General features: G+C 34.2%; 1 protein-coding gene across 7 annotated transcripts in view; it reads right to left on the bottom strand.

Annotated features, from left to right (window-relative positions):
- The window catches only part of SATB1 (SATB homeobox 1), a 106,357-nt gene that overhangs the window by 35,460 nt on the left and 52,421 nt on the right, over window positions 1-18,476 (bottom strand). For all 7 annotated transcript variants that reach the window (XM_023207323.2, XM_023207319.3, XM_023207324.3 and 4 more), the window contains exons 8-9: window positions 11,411-11,623; window positions 3,300-3,455 (exon numbers count right to left, since the gene is read on the bottom strand). In XM_023207323.2, the coding sequence (XP_023063091.1) occupies window positions 3,300-3,455; window positions 11,411-11,623 (369 nt within the window). The remainder of the gene's footprint in view (window positions 1-3,299; window positions 3,456-11,410; window positions 11,624-18,476) is intronic.

Genomic DNA, 18,476 nt, shown 5'->3' with positions numbered 1-18,476 from the left:
TGCTATATAATTTAAAAGCTCTAGCATGTGCCTTCTATGTTAAAATAATCCTGGGCTAAAAAGTTAAAATTTCCCAATATTATAGCACCTATGACACAATCTGGATCAGAGTTGGCCTCCTTTGACTCCTCCACCCTGTACACCCACCTCCATAAGGTATGATAGAGCCTGGATTCTGAAGGCTCTGTGTAAGAACCTTGTGTGGTAAGAACCTTGTGTTCCACGAATATGTCAATGAAGAAAGGAAAGCCCTCACTGTCTGCACTATCAATAAGGCCACTATCCCTAATTCCTCTTCCCCAGATCAGGGTAGTATTTCAGTGATGCTGCTGCTGCCTTGAACCCTGAAGACAATCTAAAATAGGAGAAATGAAGAGAATTTGGAGTTGGTTGTACATTTATTAGTTAAGAAACTCTCATGTGTAAAATTAAGAAAATAATAGCTCACAGGGTTACTAAATTAATGCAGATAATCTATAATGTATGATAGGGTCTAGCACAAAGAACATGATGGTTAAGTCAACCCAGACAACCAGGGCAAGACACAGAAGCAGAGGTAGATGGGCTGAGACAGAAGAGACTCTGTTCTTCTGGCTTCACACACATTTTGTCTTGGGGAACTGCTGCCTCATTTTGGCAAGCCCTGGCACACATGTGAGGTCTAAATATCTATTTTAGAAGTGCAACATTTTGACCATTAAAAATGTCAGTCTGATTTGAAGTTTTTGTTGTTGTTAGTTTTTCTGTTTCCTTCACAAAATATCATAGCATGAGAACAGAACCTAAGCAAACGGCCACTTTTCCTTATTAAATCAGGTTTGTTAGTGATATACACAGGTTTAGGACTAATTTTTTAAGCAACCATCAATCTTTCAATGCATTTTCATAAACAGGGTAGTGCTAACATTAAACTGAACAACTAAGACAAGACTACAAAAATGCTGTACTAGGACGTTAGAGTACATGAGAAGTTGAGAATAACTATCCAAGGGAATAAAGTTAATAGTTTGCTTGATTCCCATAGCCCACAATTGGCCCCTTTGATTTTCTCTCAAACAGTAATGAGTAATCAGCTAAAAGCTTTGGGGGTTTTGGGAAACACACCATCAGAGAAGATGCTTGGAATTTGCTTATTTACATTGCTGACATAGAGACCCATGAGGAGCTGTGTAGGAGAGGGTACAAAGAGCAGGGCTGTTTAAAACGGCTTAGAACATCACCTACATGACATTATTAGCCAATTGCTGCTACTGTCCAAATAGCTGCAAAATCAGTACTCAGCCCAAGTTGGGGAGAACCTGGGGTATCATTTAAAAGGATGAAGTCAAAGATAGCAAAGGAACTATGAATCAAAAGGAATCAGAAAGGAAAATGACGGCAGGGGGTAGGGGTAGACTGAATTAAATGACAGGTGATAGACAACTAAATATGGTTATTAAAAAGTTATAATATTAATTTTTGTTTTAAAGCTAACCTTTACCATAATGATACATGTCTAGTTTCTCCATTTTGGAGATTTAGGGAAAGTGGCTTTTGTAGAAATGCAGTCTGATTATTACTGATGATTGGACAGGTCAGAAAAAAAATGTAGAATCAGAAAGAAAGGCAAGATAATATATGTTTAAATATGAGATCCTCATCATAATTAGGCTAAAGAGCCAAAACAAGAATGTGTGGGGTGAGCAAGTAGGTGGGGGGGGGGTGCGGTAAAGTGAGACCAGGACATTTCTCTTTAACGCATAGTCTTGGCATGTAAATGAAGACATCGGAAGAAGCACACAGGTTTAAAGCGGCTCTAACATTCTATCATAATTAGAAACATTTCAAGAGCCCTGTAATTTCCAATCAAAATTACAGTAATTTCCGATATACAAGCCATGATTCATGACAGAATTTTACATTCCATGAGAGATTACGGTGGCCTGATGTATGACACGCTGAGTACAGCACTAACATAAACAATTCAGTTTAATGTTTAAACAGCACTTGATGTTTAGAATCTCACAATAAAAGAAACATATTATTGTAGAAATTATCACTTTGACAGTGATTGAAGGGTAGGCAGGCATGTGGCCTATAAAGCTATAATTTTTTACAGTCCACAGCTTGAGTTTAATCATTTTTATATAACATTTCCAAGATATCCCTTAAGTATTTCATCAAGCCTATAACTTAAATAAGAACAACAGTCTTCTAAAGCAAAACTCCTGTCAAGTAACACTATAAATGTCGATAGGGTAAAACTTCAGGAAAATCTGAAAAGATTATTATGTTACAAATATATCGGATTATAAACACTCCCACAATTGTGCATTTTATCAGAAGTTGACAACACCCAGGCTGTTTTAGGATTCATTAATGATAATGAAAATATACTTGTGTAAAATTTCAAGTTGTTAAAATCTTACCTGGAGTCCCTATTTGCCTCTAAATCTCACCTTGACAGTGTTACCAAATCCTTTTTCAAAGGGGAAAAGTTTTGAGTTTAGTGTTCTTCTGGTCCCTTAAAAAGTATTCTTGGCTTTGGAGAAGAGTTTATAGATAACTAAGTTTGTTCATGTAGATGATTCCACTTTTGATGAATATGAATTATTAATATATGACAAATTATCCTGATAAAAGACTATACAATCTATCCTTTTTTATTTAGTTTGGTAGAAATTTGCAACTTTTCCAATTCAAGTCTATTCAGCTGTAATTCAGAGTTGGACAACTTGTAATCAATCTGTGTGTCTTGTATACTCCACAGAAAAATTAAAATTATTAATATGCAAAGAGATATGTTTGTGTGTGTCAGTTTGTCTTAAGTGCATTTAATAGTTGCAGACAGCTGAGTTGAGAGGCAACTATTCTCACCACTAGTCCACCAATGTCACATTAGATGGCTGAATTGGAACAGAACAAACTGTATATAGTTTTGTAGCATTTTAGTAGGAAAAAACAACAAGATCATCTAAGCAATAATGAAATAATAGTAATTCAGGTTATGTATTCTATATAATAGACCAGACTGAGAAACTGACTATCCATTATGATATCCTTCTGAAAATACCTATTAACTGACTTGGGGATTTCCTGTAAAATCCTTGGTCTGGGGAGTGGCTACTGGAAAAAAAAAAAAAAATACCAAGTGCCTATAACCTAAATTTGAATATTGTTTCATTTTAGAGCTCTAGAAATAATCCTAGACATAGAGGCCTCTCCATGATGAAGTTCATATTGAAAATAGACACTCCTTTTAATGAAAACTCCACAGGCAACACAGATAAACATTCTCAATGCCTAACAGAGGCTCTTACCTGGCTTTTGGTTGCTGCAACCTTTGCAAACAGTGCTTGAGACACTTTAGCGCGCTTCATTTCCTGCTGAATCTCATCATAAATGGAAGCATTAATGTTCATGGTATTGTTCTCTGGTTTCCCATTCCTCTCCGTGGCAATAGTAGCTGTTTTCACCTACAAAACATTTTGAACATGGCTGTCATTTTTCATTGGCTAAATTGTTTTGAAGCTTCTCAGGCTCAGCATCCAAACTGGACACTGCTGCTCCTTTTATGATCAAGGTGATCAACAGTGCAGTCATTCAACATTAGTTATTGCCCTGAGATCAGATTGCTTAAGTTAAGGAAGTCACACTGTCACAGGTGATTGCATCTGTAATATGACAGCAACTGCCAGCTGACAACCAGGAATTATAATGCCATAAAGTAAGTTTTCTGGAAAACGAAATAGTTTCAAAGACTTGAAAACCCTAAACTAATTGTCTCCCAATTACCGTCCATTGCGATCCTAACAAAGGAAATTCACAATTAAAATCATAATGCACAGTGCTGTATCTTCACTGGGTGCCCGGTGCCTAATAGACAATTGCATCACTAATAGCTATTACATACTATGGCCTTTTTAATTTTAGACTATTTTTATGCATTTTCCTCTTATGTTTCATTTTAAAAATCTTCCATAACAAAGCCATTTGCAGAACTGCATATTTAAATCTTCTATCCATCCATGAAGCAGGTAGAGTGCCTTGCTTAATTATCATAAAGGCTGGTTGCATTTTACACGTGCATGTCCAAGCTGTTCTGCGTAATTATTTCATCTTTTCCTGGCACCCCTGTATATAACTATTTCCTTTTGACTTGTGAAACCACACGATAAGATAATGTTTCACAATATTTAATAAAATATTACTGTAAGCATCACAAAATATATAATCAGTGACTTTACTAATATATTCAAAAGGTACAATCTTGAGTGAAAAATCAGTATCAATGCCTTTAGTAATAGTGATAAGCAGATATCTGCAGTAAAATGCCACAAAATTTTAGGAGGTGAAATCAAATCTCAACTTCCAAATGTACTGATACTATTACTCATTTTTAAAACTCCAAATTTATTTTTTATTACACAGTAGTATGAACTAGCCTGGAAAATTTACATAAAAACCATGTAGCTGATTTTTTACTGGGAAACTGATAAAAATATAAATGAAAAATTACTACAGATAGAAAACCATGTTTCTTCCAGCAAACTAATCCCGTAAGGACCTCATCTCTTTGGTTACTTAACAGAACTCAGGTTTCTATCCTCTAGAAACTTATCATCCTGGACAATTTCTCACATAAATCATGAAAATAGAAAATGAAGTACCCTGTAGAATAAACAAAGGATTTTTTTTTGGCATTAAATGATATAGCCTTTGAGTCAAGCTGCAGGACTTTGAGATTTATTTTACTCTGTTCCTAAAATATTCGGTGATTCAATTCTCCGTACTTAAAGCATAAATAGGAGACCCCTTTAAAATGTGCCTGCTGAATCCTAAGTTCTAGCCAATTAGCAAAATAATTCACCTCTTGCTTATCTTGAGAAAGTTGGTGGATGCTTCCACCACGATACCACCTTTTCAAGCATGGAAAAGATAATGCTGGGAAATAGTTGGCCCGCAGGCCTGAAGAGGACACAGCAGGTAAGGCAGGACAGGTGACCAAAGGTGGGGCCTCATCCGCTTCCTCTCCAGAGTTCCCCTTCTAGCTTTGCCACTCTAGTAAGCAAGGGCACTCATAGAGATGTATTAATGACTGGAGGCCACTAGAACACATACAGGGCTTTGAAGCAATAATCTGCTAAACACCACTTTAAGAGCCAGAAGAGTTAACGCATTATCATAAATTGCCTACAAAGTTTCTTTGGTGAGATTGGAAACTTTGCTCTGGGGTGGTCTTGCTTTGAGGCAAAGGGATAGATTTGATCACCCCATGGGGTCCCTTTTAATACCTATTTTTCTCACTGCTTAAATGAAAGGGAAAAGAAAAGCCATTTCAATCATTTTGAAAATTGAATGTTATGGAAATAGGGGCACCAAGTCCAGTGCACTGAAGAAACATATCCTTGGTAGTGATCTGCTAAGCAATAGTTAAAAGAACAGACTTTGGAAAGTTGGTCTTTCGATCTGTTTTTACAATAATTTTCATTATTTTGTAAAAATGATGTTTTAAGAATTTATCTTTGAGGTGTGTTATAATCATTTGTTTCAACCCTGTGACTTTGTTTCTAAAAACTTCTTTGGTTAATTTTTTTTACTATAAAGCAATTACAATCAAGCACCAATTCTAAATTATTTTAAAAAAATCATTTCCTAGTAGCCAACACAATCAAAAGTGAAAAAGAAATATACAAGAATTTTTTTTTTTAAATGAATGTGAGGGTAAAACTTTAATGATTACAAAATTAGAAAGTATCTCTGTATTACTCACTTTAAAATATTTAGGAGAGCTCTTCTTTACCATCTAGTTGGCCCAGATAGGCATCTTATCATAGATAAGCTATTAGAATTCTAGAATCACATTTTTTTCCTAAACACAAGCTATTGCTTAAGGGAAACTGACTTGGACAGCTTTTCAGAAATATGAAAGCTGAATTTTTCCCCAGGTAAAAATGGAAACAAAAATCTTTTATACCTCACTCTACTAAGTACTATTTTAGCTCAGTACAAAAAAAATCTTCTTTAATCCTGGTTTAGCTTTTAATATTATATCACACATTAAAATTCATAAAGTAGTTCATTCCAGGCAAAACAAACGACTGTTCAGCTCTTCTCCGCAAATAGCACAGGAGGTAAAATAAATGCAGTTGCTTTCAGAATAGCTTTTATCAAGGTAGGGTGTACTACTCCATTATTAAGGCGGCGCCGGGGAAGTAGTTAAGAATTGGAGCTTCTACTATTTACCCTCCCATGTGGGGATAGGGTGTAGCACTAGGGTCTGCTTTTTATTTAACTAAAATTGTGTGGCAGGACACAAATTTTCCATGAAAACTCTATTTTGCTTCTTCATGGATTGCTAAATGCATCAAATCACGCTTTTAGATTACAGAAAATGAACTCTACTTTGGCCTTGATTGGTGAACATCCTATTCTGATAGATGAGGAATTGCCTGCAAGCACACTGCTTTTACACAAACAAAATTAAAGTTATATGTAGTTTTCATAATAGTGATAATAAACACTGACATTTACTAGTTGTTTATTGTGTGCTGGACGTTGTATTAACGTATGTTAACTTCTTAACCTGCCTAGCAGCCCGGAGGAGGTATTATGATTGTCCCATCTTAAAATTGAGAAAATTCCGTTAAATCAAACATGTTAAACAATTTGTTGGTAGGGCGATGCTGAGATCTAAACTTAACTAGAAACCACAAAGTTATTTAGAGTTCATGACATTACATGCACCTTCTTTACTTGAAAAAATTCTTAATTTTTAGAGCAGGCTGGACTTGCTTTTTGGTGGTCCTTTGATAAATCTAGCTCATTAATGTCTAATTTTTTAATAGCTATTGATTTTAATATTAAAATCCAATCTGAATTTATTTTCAGGGTATAAAAATTATGTTTTTTTACTAATGAAAATAAGAAATATCCTATTTTATGGATGCTTATTAGTGATGGAAAATATTTCCCACTCTCAAACTTTATTAACACTGTCTTTAGCACCATGATTTAACACTTTTAGATATTTGTTTCTTTCCAGGAACAGTATTATTTTCCAAATCGAGGCTTTAAAAGTCTCCCAGCTTTTAAAAGATGACAATTAATGGAATGCATTTTCTAACTACATAAGTTCCTGCCTGTAACTTAACCTGAGATCAAGATGAACCTACGTTTCATTATATCATAGAGGGATTTCTTGTAAAGAGAACAGTGCAACTACCAGATTAATTATATACTCTTTATATTAACTTCGTAAATTTTCTAAAGCATTGCTATAAAACAGCACACCTTTAGTAGAAACTAAAGAATTACATAAAGAGATGTAAAAAATGAAGAAAAGAAGACTTGTGTAATTCATGTAAAAGTTGTAACTCGATAATTATATGCTTTCAAACAGCCTTCATGGAAACAAACTGCTAAATTAATTTAACTCCAAAAGTCACACATAGTAAAATGTACAAACAAAACTTAAAAAAAAAAATACTCCTACGGTAGAAATTATCACTTAAAATTCTGTAAAATATGTAATTCTCAGATAATAATTATGAATTATCATTGTTGATAAAATTCCTGTAATAAACCCAGGAAAATTTGCAAAGCTTATAGTGAAAACAAACCTTAAGGCCAAGGAACTTGGGAGGACTGGGTTCTCCCAGATATTTTCGTAAGACCAAAATTTAAAACAGGCCGTTTTCCCCACAATCCCAGAAATGCCATTGCCTCTTCTTCCCAAGTAGATAATTTGTAAAACAAGTTATTTTATTAGGGCAATGCTTTCACACATGCTTCTCTTCCCATTCTAACAATAAAACCTCCCATCCTCTATGACAAACAAAAAGATCTCCAAGTTTCACTTTTCCCTTTCTAAAATAAGTTTGCTTGTATTCTGAGGACGTGGCTTGAAGTAGAGGAAGGAGCAAGAGACTTAGCAGAGGATTTGAAAACTGACTAAACCTTAAACTTGGTTTTCTCATTTTTCTTCTAGCAAAAGGTTGGTATGAAGATTCAATGAACTGATGTATTCAGTTGCTTTCAGAATGGCTTTTATCAAGTTAGGGTGTGAATCATTATCAGGTGCAAGATATTCTTATTTGTTGAATTAGAGCATGTAAGTTGCGAAAATATGCTTGCAGAAACCAGGTCTGGCCCAGAGCCTATAGCCCAGGCAGAGGAGGAAGCACAGGGCATAACTGTCCCTCCTGGAGCACAAGGGATACCTCTGCAGGGAGGCATCTCACCTGGACCAGGAGCTCTGGTGTTTCCTGAGGCTAGGTGTCCCCAGGTGGGGCCTGACTAGCCAGGGAAGTCCTTTGTTGAAGATGACTTAGAATTCAAGTCCCTCAATAGTTTAGGTCCTTCTTATGGTATGCCCTAAGGGCACTCCAAAATCATCTTCTGTAGGTTTTACACTCTATAAGGAGCTGGAAGAGAATCCAGTTTCCCAGGCCTTAATGGGGGCTGGGTCTTCTGTGAACCACTGAGGGCCTCTGCTTTTAACATGTGGTTCTTTAGAAAGAAATCAGGTTTCAGGTGCAACCCAAACCCAAGATTTGTCTCAAAATATGTTTCAAATCTCTTCATTTTGGGGGAAATGAAATATATACTGATTTCACATGGACTCCTCTTTGGCAAAATGTAAAATTTAAAAAGACAAAATTTTGCCGTCTGTTTATCTGTGGTTTTCTCCATTTCATCCTTTATTTTAAATCATTTTAAATACGCATACTGGTTCCAGTTTAAGCATTATTTCATTATGTCGACTGCTGCTACAAGACAGTACTAATTCAAGTGCTCTATTACGTATTTTTCCAAATCTAAAGCACTAATTTTGCATTGATAATACCTTTAATACCTTAAGAATTTCTTAAAATTTAATTCCCTGAATCATGGTTAAATGGAAGAATGTGAACAAACTGGTAGTGATCTCCATTATAATAATATTAATAATTTAAAGATTTATATTGTAGCAACAAAATAAAATTACACACACCCATACACATGTCAGTTAATCACTTTGGAGTTTGGTTAGATGGTCAGTAATACTGCATTAATAGAAATGTTTTATTTGAAAGAGTTTCACTAAGCATCTATAGTATGTATATACTGTATATTTTCATCATTGGCTGAATACCCTAGCTATGGGCTTGGTCTCAACTCCTCTTTAGAACAAACAAATACAGCTAAGGGTGGCTCAACCAGTTAACAAATAATTCAGGCAAAAATAAATTAAACATATATTCTATCCCAACTTCTCAGCAGATAAAGCCTTTAAACATACATATAGGAAAGTTATCCTATAGTAATTTAACAGCATAATAAAAGAAATATCACTTAATAAGAATTGGTATAACTTTAGCTCAAGAAAAAACTTGAATAAGGATACCAAAATCACATTTGGAAAATAAGTAAAATCATAGAGTCCTAGAAAAATTAAGAAACAAAAGCTGTATTAAGAAACCACAAAATCAAGTATCTGGCTAGATTTTTTTTTTTTTTTTTTAAAGCAGTTTAATGTTGAAGTTCATATTGGTCTTAAGTAAGCCATTCTTTTATTAGTATTGCAGATTAAGTGACAAGTAAAGTAATTCTCTGCTCAGAGTCCTGTCACTGATGACTTTAGGAGCAAAGTTAACTAATAAAAGTGTGTGTATTAACACTAAACACTACAGAAAAAGTATCAAACCAAATTATTTCGTTTCGTAAATTTTTTCTCTTTAATCATTCCTAGAAGTCATAGTTTATCTTTTCTCTTTAACTATTCTTAGAAGTCGTATTTTTTATATATAACGAGTTCCTCATTCTTTATCTTAGGAAATATTTTATATAAGCATTTAGAGATCAAATTCAGTAACTCTGTGTGCGTGGGCAGGTGGGTGTGTACATATGTATATAGATGCCATGCTTTTCTCCTAAAGAAGCATGGCTTTTTTATTCACAATTATAGCAATGATTTCCTTATAGTCTGTTCCTACAGACATCAAGACCAGATTGATTTTCATTAAATAAAATAGCGAAAATGGATTTTGTGACATTTCTAAAAAACAATTGTTTCAGAATCTTATGATAAACAGTTTATTATTTAGCCACTCAACAAGTGGTTAAATATTTATGTTTTATTTATGGAGTATCTGTAGTACTTTCAGTCTTTAGTGCTGAATGAGCTTTTTCTAGATTTCTATACATGAAAATGTATGACTACTTTCTACTATTAATGAGAATAAAGTAACATCAAGATACAATTTCACTATGACATTGTCATACGAATATTTTGACTTATTCTTCCCCATTCAATTTTTATCCAATTTTAGCTGACCTTATTTTTAAGAGCTGTAAATGTCACAAGTTAAACATGTAAGAAAATACATATGCAGCCAGGCACGCTGACTTGGGCCTGTAATCCCAGCACTTTGGGAGGCCGAGGTGGGTGGATCATGGTCAGGAGATTGAGACCATCCTGGCTAACACGGTGAAAACCTGTCTCTACTAAAAATACAAAAAAATTAGCTGGGTGTCGTGGTAGGTGCCTGCGGTCTCAGCTACTTGGGAAGCTGAGGCAGGAGAATGGCGTGAACCCGGGAGGCAGAGCTTGCAATGAGTGAAGATCACGCCACTGCACTCCAGCCTGGATAACAAGAGCGAGACCCCGTCTCAAAAAAAAAAAAAAAAAAAAAATTGCTTGTGATTTCTGAGTCTAATACACTAACTAGCAAATTTGTATCTAAGGATTTGTAATGCAAATTGATTTACTGAATCATAACAGTTATGAGGTTACTTTTTAAACTTAGTTTAAAAAATAATACAGATTCACATACCCAGAGTTACCTGGAAGGCAACTTTCTTTCCTAAAACTCCAAAAATTTAAAGAAAGAGAAAACATGCCCATATTTTGGAATATGGATAGAATTCCTTATCAGCCCCATTTAAAGCTGCCTTCAAGGATTTTATTAAACTTAATTATGAAAGATTACAAATGAGATGGTGTGTAATTGGTACCAGCTGCAGTTCGTATTGGAAAGTATAAATACAAATGAAATTATTTATTTTTATTTACTATTCAAATGGCGATTCTAAAACTAGTTGGGAAAAAACTGACTTTATTCTTTTTCTATTGAGTTTAAAATACTTCTTTACTTAACAACAGTAGAGACAAATATCCCATTTAAAGATTACTTTCACCCCCAAATAACCCAAAGAATGAAGGAACACAAAGCAATTTTCTTCCTTCTAATTAGCAGCTTATTGTTTTTATATGAGAATTAATGATTTGGGACCAAATTCTCCTCAAGCAACTATAAGAATTTAAAAACATCTAAATCAATCAATCTATCTAATCTATCTATCTATTGAATTTCTTATTGAGATTCTTCCTCAAGCATTAAAAAAAAGTGCTAAACAAAGAAGGGCAAGGAGGCAAAGGAGACTGCACCTGGGGAGGGCGGCTGGGTGGTGTGCTTATCAGGGGGGCGGGACCCATGGCTGAGGCAGCATTCAAGCTCCTTTCCCTTTCGTCCTGGTATATTCGGTCTCTTTCAGCTTCCGGTAACTGCAAGAAATTCTGCATAGCCCGAAGGTTTACCAGCAAAGACTGGGATGCAGTCTTGGGGTCCTCTTCCTTTCGGAGGATTTCTGAAAGCAAGCCCTGCAAGAAATGAAAGGCACAGGGTGAGCCTGCTCCCGTGCTCTGCCTGGCCAGCAGTGATCCTTCCCTTTTCTTCTCCACTCTGTTTAGAAAATTAACAGTCAGAGGCATTAATTCTGCATAGGAATATATTAGTTACAATTGAAGTGGTAGAGAAGAGAGCCTCAATTGTATTCTTAATTTTATTAAGCATCTGCTTTACATATAACATAAACTGAAACTGCCTAATTGGTCTCCCGCCTTTGAGTAGCTTAACTTGCCATGAAATCTTTCACAGAGAGACGATCCAGGGAAGTTAAGAATAAATGAAATCCTCATAATGCAACAGCATTGAACTGTATAGTTCTCAAGCTGCCTAGACAAAGGCAGTCTAATGCCTACAGCCCAATATGTAAAGATACAAAGCCATTCCTAGAGAAGTAGAACTTTCAAAGAAAATGAATTTTAACATATTAGAACAAAGGTGTTTACTAAAGCATCACCTAAGGTTTATGCTGTATTTTCACAGGCAATGTTTAAAATTATTCCTTAAACTCCAACTTATCAAAGTACATGACACTAGATGACCCTTTCAATTTACCATTTACAGAGAACCTCACTGACTATCACAAATGATTCTAAATACTATCTTGCTGTATTATACCACTGGATAACAGGTTTATATTTTGAACTTTAAAAACCATAGATAAGAATTGAAATATATTAACCACTTTTCAACATTGTGAAAATCCATCATAGCATGCCAAGGAAGAGAGTATCAAATTCTGTAATTATCAAATTTCTTGGGGAATAAAAATTGCTATTAGTGATAGAAGAAATTTATAAACCATTAGAAAACTCTTAAGGTGTCTTTACCCCCTAAATAACAGAACATCAATTTTCAACTAATTTTTTTAACTTTTGGAAGAACTCTTTCAAAAATGGGTGGTTCTCCCCATTGCGTTGATGGGACAGTATGAAACAAAAGTATTGGAAAAATTTTTTGCTCATTTCATAAGGGCTAAGCAGCCCTTCTCTCTTTAATCTTGTACATGAAATAATGCTTGGAATAGTAAGACATATTTGGTTTCTTCACTTAGCAGAGTATCAGCTTCAGAATAAAATTTTGTCAAGATTTCTATCGAAGTTGCAAATCTGCTTTCCAAGATTCTGCAGAAATGGTTAAAGGTATATTGGGGGAAAGAAGGTAACGTGTCATGTCAAAACAATGAAACCCCAAGGTTAAAACATTTGTTTTTTTCATGGTTTATTAGAAGTACAAACCTGGTTTTGTTCCCAGATTTAGAGATAATGTACCATACTGCCTAAATGTAAAGTTGGGTGCAGACAATACAAAAGTACTGATACTTCTTAAAATGATTTATAAGCTGGTATTTAAAAAGAACTTTAAACGGGTGCAGAGGGCTTCAGAGTCCACTTTAAAGTTGTCCCTCACTTAGTCTCTTACAGCTAAAGCCTGGAAATTGGACCTGAACTTTCGGTTTTACCCTAAGAAATGTGACTGAAGAATGAAGGGCACATGTCCTTTTACTTAGGATACTAATGAGTAATGCTGTAACTGTGTCTACACAAGAGCAAAACATCTAGTTAATTTAACTAAAATTCAGTCAAACAGGCAGTCAATCATCCAGCTATTTAATTTGCACAAGGCCAACTAATTAGTTTGACTGTGTTTCTGATATGTCATATTGAAAGTAAAACATTCAGGTCTCAAAAAAAAAAAAGTTTGAAAATAGGTGTAATGAAATAACCCTTGCTCTTTACTCCTCTCCACCAAATGTTATGTCTTAACAAATGTACTTGATAAAGCAATATATTCTCAACTACACAGATATGGATACAGGCAAACATCAGTATAAACACAATATGCTACAAATTCCTTGAGCATAATAATCTAATATTCGCTTTCATCATCCCAGCACAATGCCTCTCATGTAAATGTCTGATAAATATTTACTAAATGGACTGATCATGTGTATAAAGACTACAATGGAGAAAACAATCATAAATAGGTGATAGAAACTTAAGAATAAGATGTGTTACCTATAAGTAAATTCTAGCGGTAGTTATTGGCACTCATGTTGGGCCTACAGTGAAAAGTTCTGTGGCATTTTGTGGGATGTTTTTCCTAATTGTGTAATAATTTTAAAAATTAGATTAGGGCAAAAAGATAGTTATAAATATTTAGAATGTTATTTGGGAAGCTTGAAATTAGATACATAAATATCCCAAAAAACAAGTACTATATCACATATTTCTATCAAAAATATTTCCTGAGGCAGCAGAAATCTATAGTGAGAAAGTCAAATACAGGAAAACATACAAAATAATATTCTCTCTCAAGTCTTGCTAACATAAGACTAAGTCATTTCCATATGGTTGAGACTGGAAGATAGTATGTTACCTGGGAGAAAATTTTAAAAGATCTCTACCTACATTTTGATGTTGGTGTGACTTCCTATTTGAGCATACACGTGTTTTCAGGGGCAAAACATTTTACTTCCACTTAATTATTCTACTGGAACAAAGTTTTTTGTTTGTACGAAATATGATGATGGTGTAAAGTGATGTTTCAAGCCCTGAAACACTCAAGGAGCTTTAAAGCAGCCAGTGTAGACAGTCTAAGGTGTTTCAGAAACCTTCGGGGTTTTTTTGGTTTTTTTTTTTTTTTGGCCCAGAGCTTTCAATGAGGGGAGTGCCCCCTGGTGGAAATGCTTGAAAATATTGTCAGAAAACATTTTGATTAGTGATAATTACTTAAAAAAGAAAAGTCACTTTAGAATAATTTTGGATGCAAAATGACTGCTATCAGATCCCAGAATGCATGTTTTGGTCCTGTTCTGGTTGTTGTTACTTGAATAGCTGCATTCATATTTATATGCTGAATTCAAGATATATGTGGCCACCAGTTCCCACTTCCTCTAATTGAATATATAGTATAGACTTGCCAAGGTCATTTGTATTAATGCCCCACATAGTGGACAGTAAGAGCGACCTTCTACCAAAAATTTTTCATGCTAAAAAATAGTATGCCAAGGCCATCATGTACCTTACTTATTATGTCACAGAATATGCTGAAACATCAGAACTAAAATATATCATCAGTATCAAGAATCACTGGCGCTCAATAAATTCGTGGAAGTAAACTAAACAAAATCATTAGTCATTCTTATGTCTGAAAAGAACCTGAGAACTTGTATGTTATGTAGGCCATTACCAGTACCACATAAATATTAATTTTATTGAAAATCAGAAGCTGCCTTTCATTGGGACTTCACATCTTACCAATAATTAGATGTGAGCTGTATCTATGAAAACATAAAATTATTTTGTATTGTCATCACATAGTGGTTAAGTCAGAGTTCTAATTTTTTCAACTAAAGAATGAATTTACTGCTGAATTCCTAAACCTGTTTTTACATTCCAAAAACAGTTTACAAGTTATTACAAGTAAAATTCATTAGTAGTTGTAAAAGAAAGAAAAAACCTCCAATAAATATTATCAGTATTTCCAAAAGCTAATTATGAATTCTTTAAAACAGCAGATAAGCGAAAGAGACTGCCAATCTGAACAATAAGCCTGTCTGGCCTCCCGTTTGTCTCCTCTTTGAACATAATCACTGATTCAAATAGATTTTATCAGCTTCATGGAACTTCAAAGCCCTCAGAAAGAAAATATGATTTGATGAAACCTCCCTCCTAAAAAGAAAATACATAGAATATTCTTCAAGGCTACCTGCCTCTGTTGTTTGGTGAATTTTTAATCACATGTCCAGGTAAAAGACTATTTTCAAACTCCACCTACTACCATGGACTCATGCCAAGTAAGTTTTAGTAGATACATTTATCTCTGTCCTTTGGCAGACTAACCAGAGAACTGTCATGTTCGGGTAACAGCACCTTTTTACCTTTTATTCAACAGTGATATGGATAGTGGACTTTTCTTAAATTACACTGTGAAGAATTATAGAAACACAGTAGCAATTTCTGTTATACTAAAGCAGGCAAATTTCTCTCCACCACATAATTTACAGAACTCAAATTTAATAAAACATTACATGATGGTCCATTACTGTTATCAGTTTTGAATAATCCATCTTCATTCTTTATTTTACTGGAAAATAAAGTGTGCCAAAGACAAGAGGAGGGGGAAGAAAAAGGGGGAAAAAGCCACAGAGTGGGATCAGAGTTAAACTCTGGATTTTATTCTTTTAAAAAATCAAAGGATATTAAAGAATGTATTCGCATGTGTCAGAACCATTAAATAGCAATAAGATAGAGAAGTGAATTGGAAAGTATAAATCTAGATGCTTTGGCAATTACTTTTAGCCATAGGTTTCCATTAAAAAGACATCAAATAGGCATAACTGAATGAATGACATATGTGAAAAGCTGGTATCTTCAACAGCAATTAAAGAACATATGCCCATCAATTCAGAGGGGGAAAAATTCCTTAAAACAAGTAATTATATAAGTTTACCATAAATTTTCAGAAAAGGTAGGCTTAAAAAAATAGCCATGTGTGAAAGTCTTAAGAGAGGGTAATGTGTTAATATAGGGAACCCTATTAAGATGATGAGAAAATTCTCAAGAGTTAAAACATAAGACCCAGGATTTTAAAGTTATACAGAGCTGTCAATGACTAAAATAATCCTCAATTCATAAAAGTGTTATCTATCATATTAAGGTCTTAATGCTGTTTTTAAGGAACAGTGTCTTTATCTGACCCTATCATATAACTTTGTATTTGTATGTACATATTTTACATTAATTTTTTAAAAGTCAGAGTTGGAATTGCACATTGTACTAGGTGCACACAAATGTGTGATGTGCGATTTAACTCTGCAGAGCTCCTTGTCTATACATATGCATTAGCGTGTGTATTTTCGTACTCCACACTCACACCATACCCTCACTCTGCACCTGCTTTTATTGAAATGCATACACTTTGAAATAAACACACTACATCCAGTCGTACGAATGCATAATCATTAAAAAATAAATGCAGCTGTGTATGTATGTGTGGTTTTTAAGAATGACCAATGAAAATACATTCATGCCTGCATGTGCAAAAGCTAGTTCTCAAGGAATTAATATTGAAATATATATAAAAATTTCCTCTTAAGTCAAACATCTTCAAATATGGCCCTATATCTACTTTGACTGAAGTGTATCAATTATCAATATAAAGCTTTAAAACCTCCTTCATAATCCAGGGCACTAAATATTTTTTGGGCAATGACTTCTTTTTCTAAATTGGCTATTATTAATAACGAGGTATCTGTAATCAAGCTATACAAGGTTTTCATTCTCCTCTCACTCTCAGAAAAATAAAGTCACTGTTTTTGACATTAACCACAGAGATGATTACCTCTTCAAAGAGATTAATATGGTATAAAAGAGAAAATTTTGCCTTTCTTCCAGTAACAAATCCTGTAGATATTGTAGAATTTGTCCTTTTAAAGACCAAAGGCAGAAGAAATGGCCAACTCCTCATAGTAATGGCTATAACATCATAAACCCAAGAAAAGAAAAGCTGTAATGATGGGTGGCAACTTTATCCTCACTTCTCTGAGTTCTACTATCTTAGCATTCTTCACTATATGAAGGACACTTAGTGCTATAAGAAATAACTATTTGCTCAATTTTTAAGACAACAGTAACTATATATATAAACATATATCCATATATACACACACATACACACATACATACATATATATACACACACACGTATATATAATTTGTGTCTATGTCACGATGTCTTTGTGGGTTTTTAACTCAATTCAAAAAAGCATTATTGAACTGTTATGTAGAGACCTACTTTTTTAGGCCTAGATGGAGAATTATTAGTACTTATAATATTTACTAAAATAAAGAATGCTACCAGAAACAGGAATACTGAGAGGGTTGACTTTTCATTCATTTTCAATAATTACCCCACAACGAATATAGGTGTCATACTAATTTTACCAGCTAATAATGAACGCAGTTTTTTAAGCTATAAGGATATGGAACTAGGTAAAACCACAAAACTTTAACCTGAGACATAGCCTTGTGCAACTGCCCTTTTAAAAACAGACAAACGTATAAAAAAAAAAAAAAAGATGAATCAGCTGAAAACAAACACTGAATTAGAGGCTTTGTCAGGTCTCCTAACTCCCCATCTAGTTAAGGCAAGCCAAAAATAAGTCACAGCTGGGATTCTCCTAGGTATGGAAACTCTGCCAACTAGGAATTAATACTAGATTATTTCTGTACCAGAATTTTATTCTTATAATCATAATCATGTAATAAACAAAATAACTTAAATATGAAAGGAAAATGGGAGTCAGGCCAAAAAATAAGATAAATTGACAGAAGAAAGAACAGCGGTAAAACAAAAAAGTTGAAAAGACATAATGTCCTCATTCTAATCAAAGTTATGTGGTTTTTTTTTTTGTTTTTTTGTTTTTTTGGTTTTGTTTTTTGTTTTAGTGTACTTGGGCCAAAAATAAACACCATATATATAATGTATCATACTAGTTTCAAAACAAGGAAAAAAATTATTCTCATTCACAGTTCAATAGAATGCATTTGTTTAGGGCTTCTCAAATATCTTTATCTTGTCACCTCTCATATACATCACTTTTTTTCCATGACCCTCTTAAACATCTTCCATGCTGACAGACAGTATCTTCACAGGAATTGGGCCAGGAAGAAAAAGTTGTGCACATTAGGGGTATAAAGAAGCAGGCAGTGAGATCTCTACAAATGGATCTGCAAACTAAGGCCTGCCAGCCACACTTACTCCATGGCCTGTTTTGTAAATAATTTTACTGAATTACTACCATACCCGGTGCTATTCATTTAT

Source organism: Piliocolobus tephrosceles, chromosome 2, assembly GCF_002776525.5.
Source record: "Piliocolobus tephrosceles isolate RC106 chromosome 2, ASM277652v3, whole genome shotgun sequence".
NCBI classification, from domain to species: Eukaryota; Metazoa; Chordata; class Mammalia; order Primates; family Cercopithecidae; genus Piliocolobus; species Piliocolobus tephrosceles.
The sequence above is the reverse complement of the archived record's forward strand: the minus strand, read 5'-3'. Positions and strand labels throughout refer to the sequence as shown.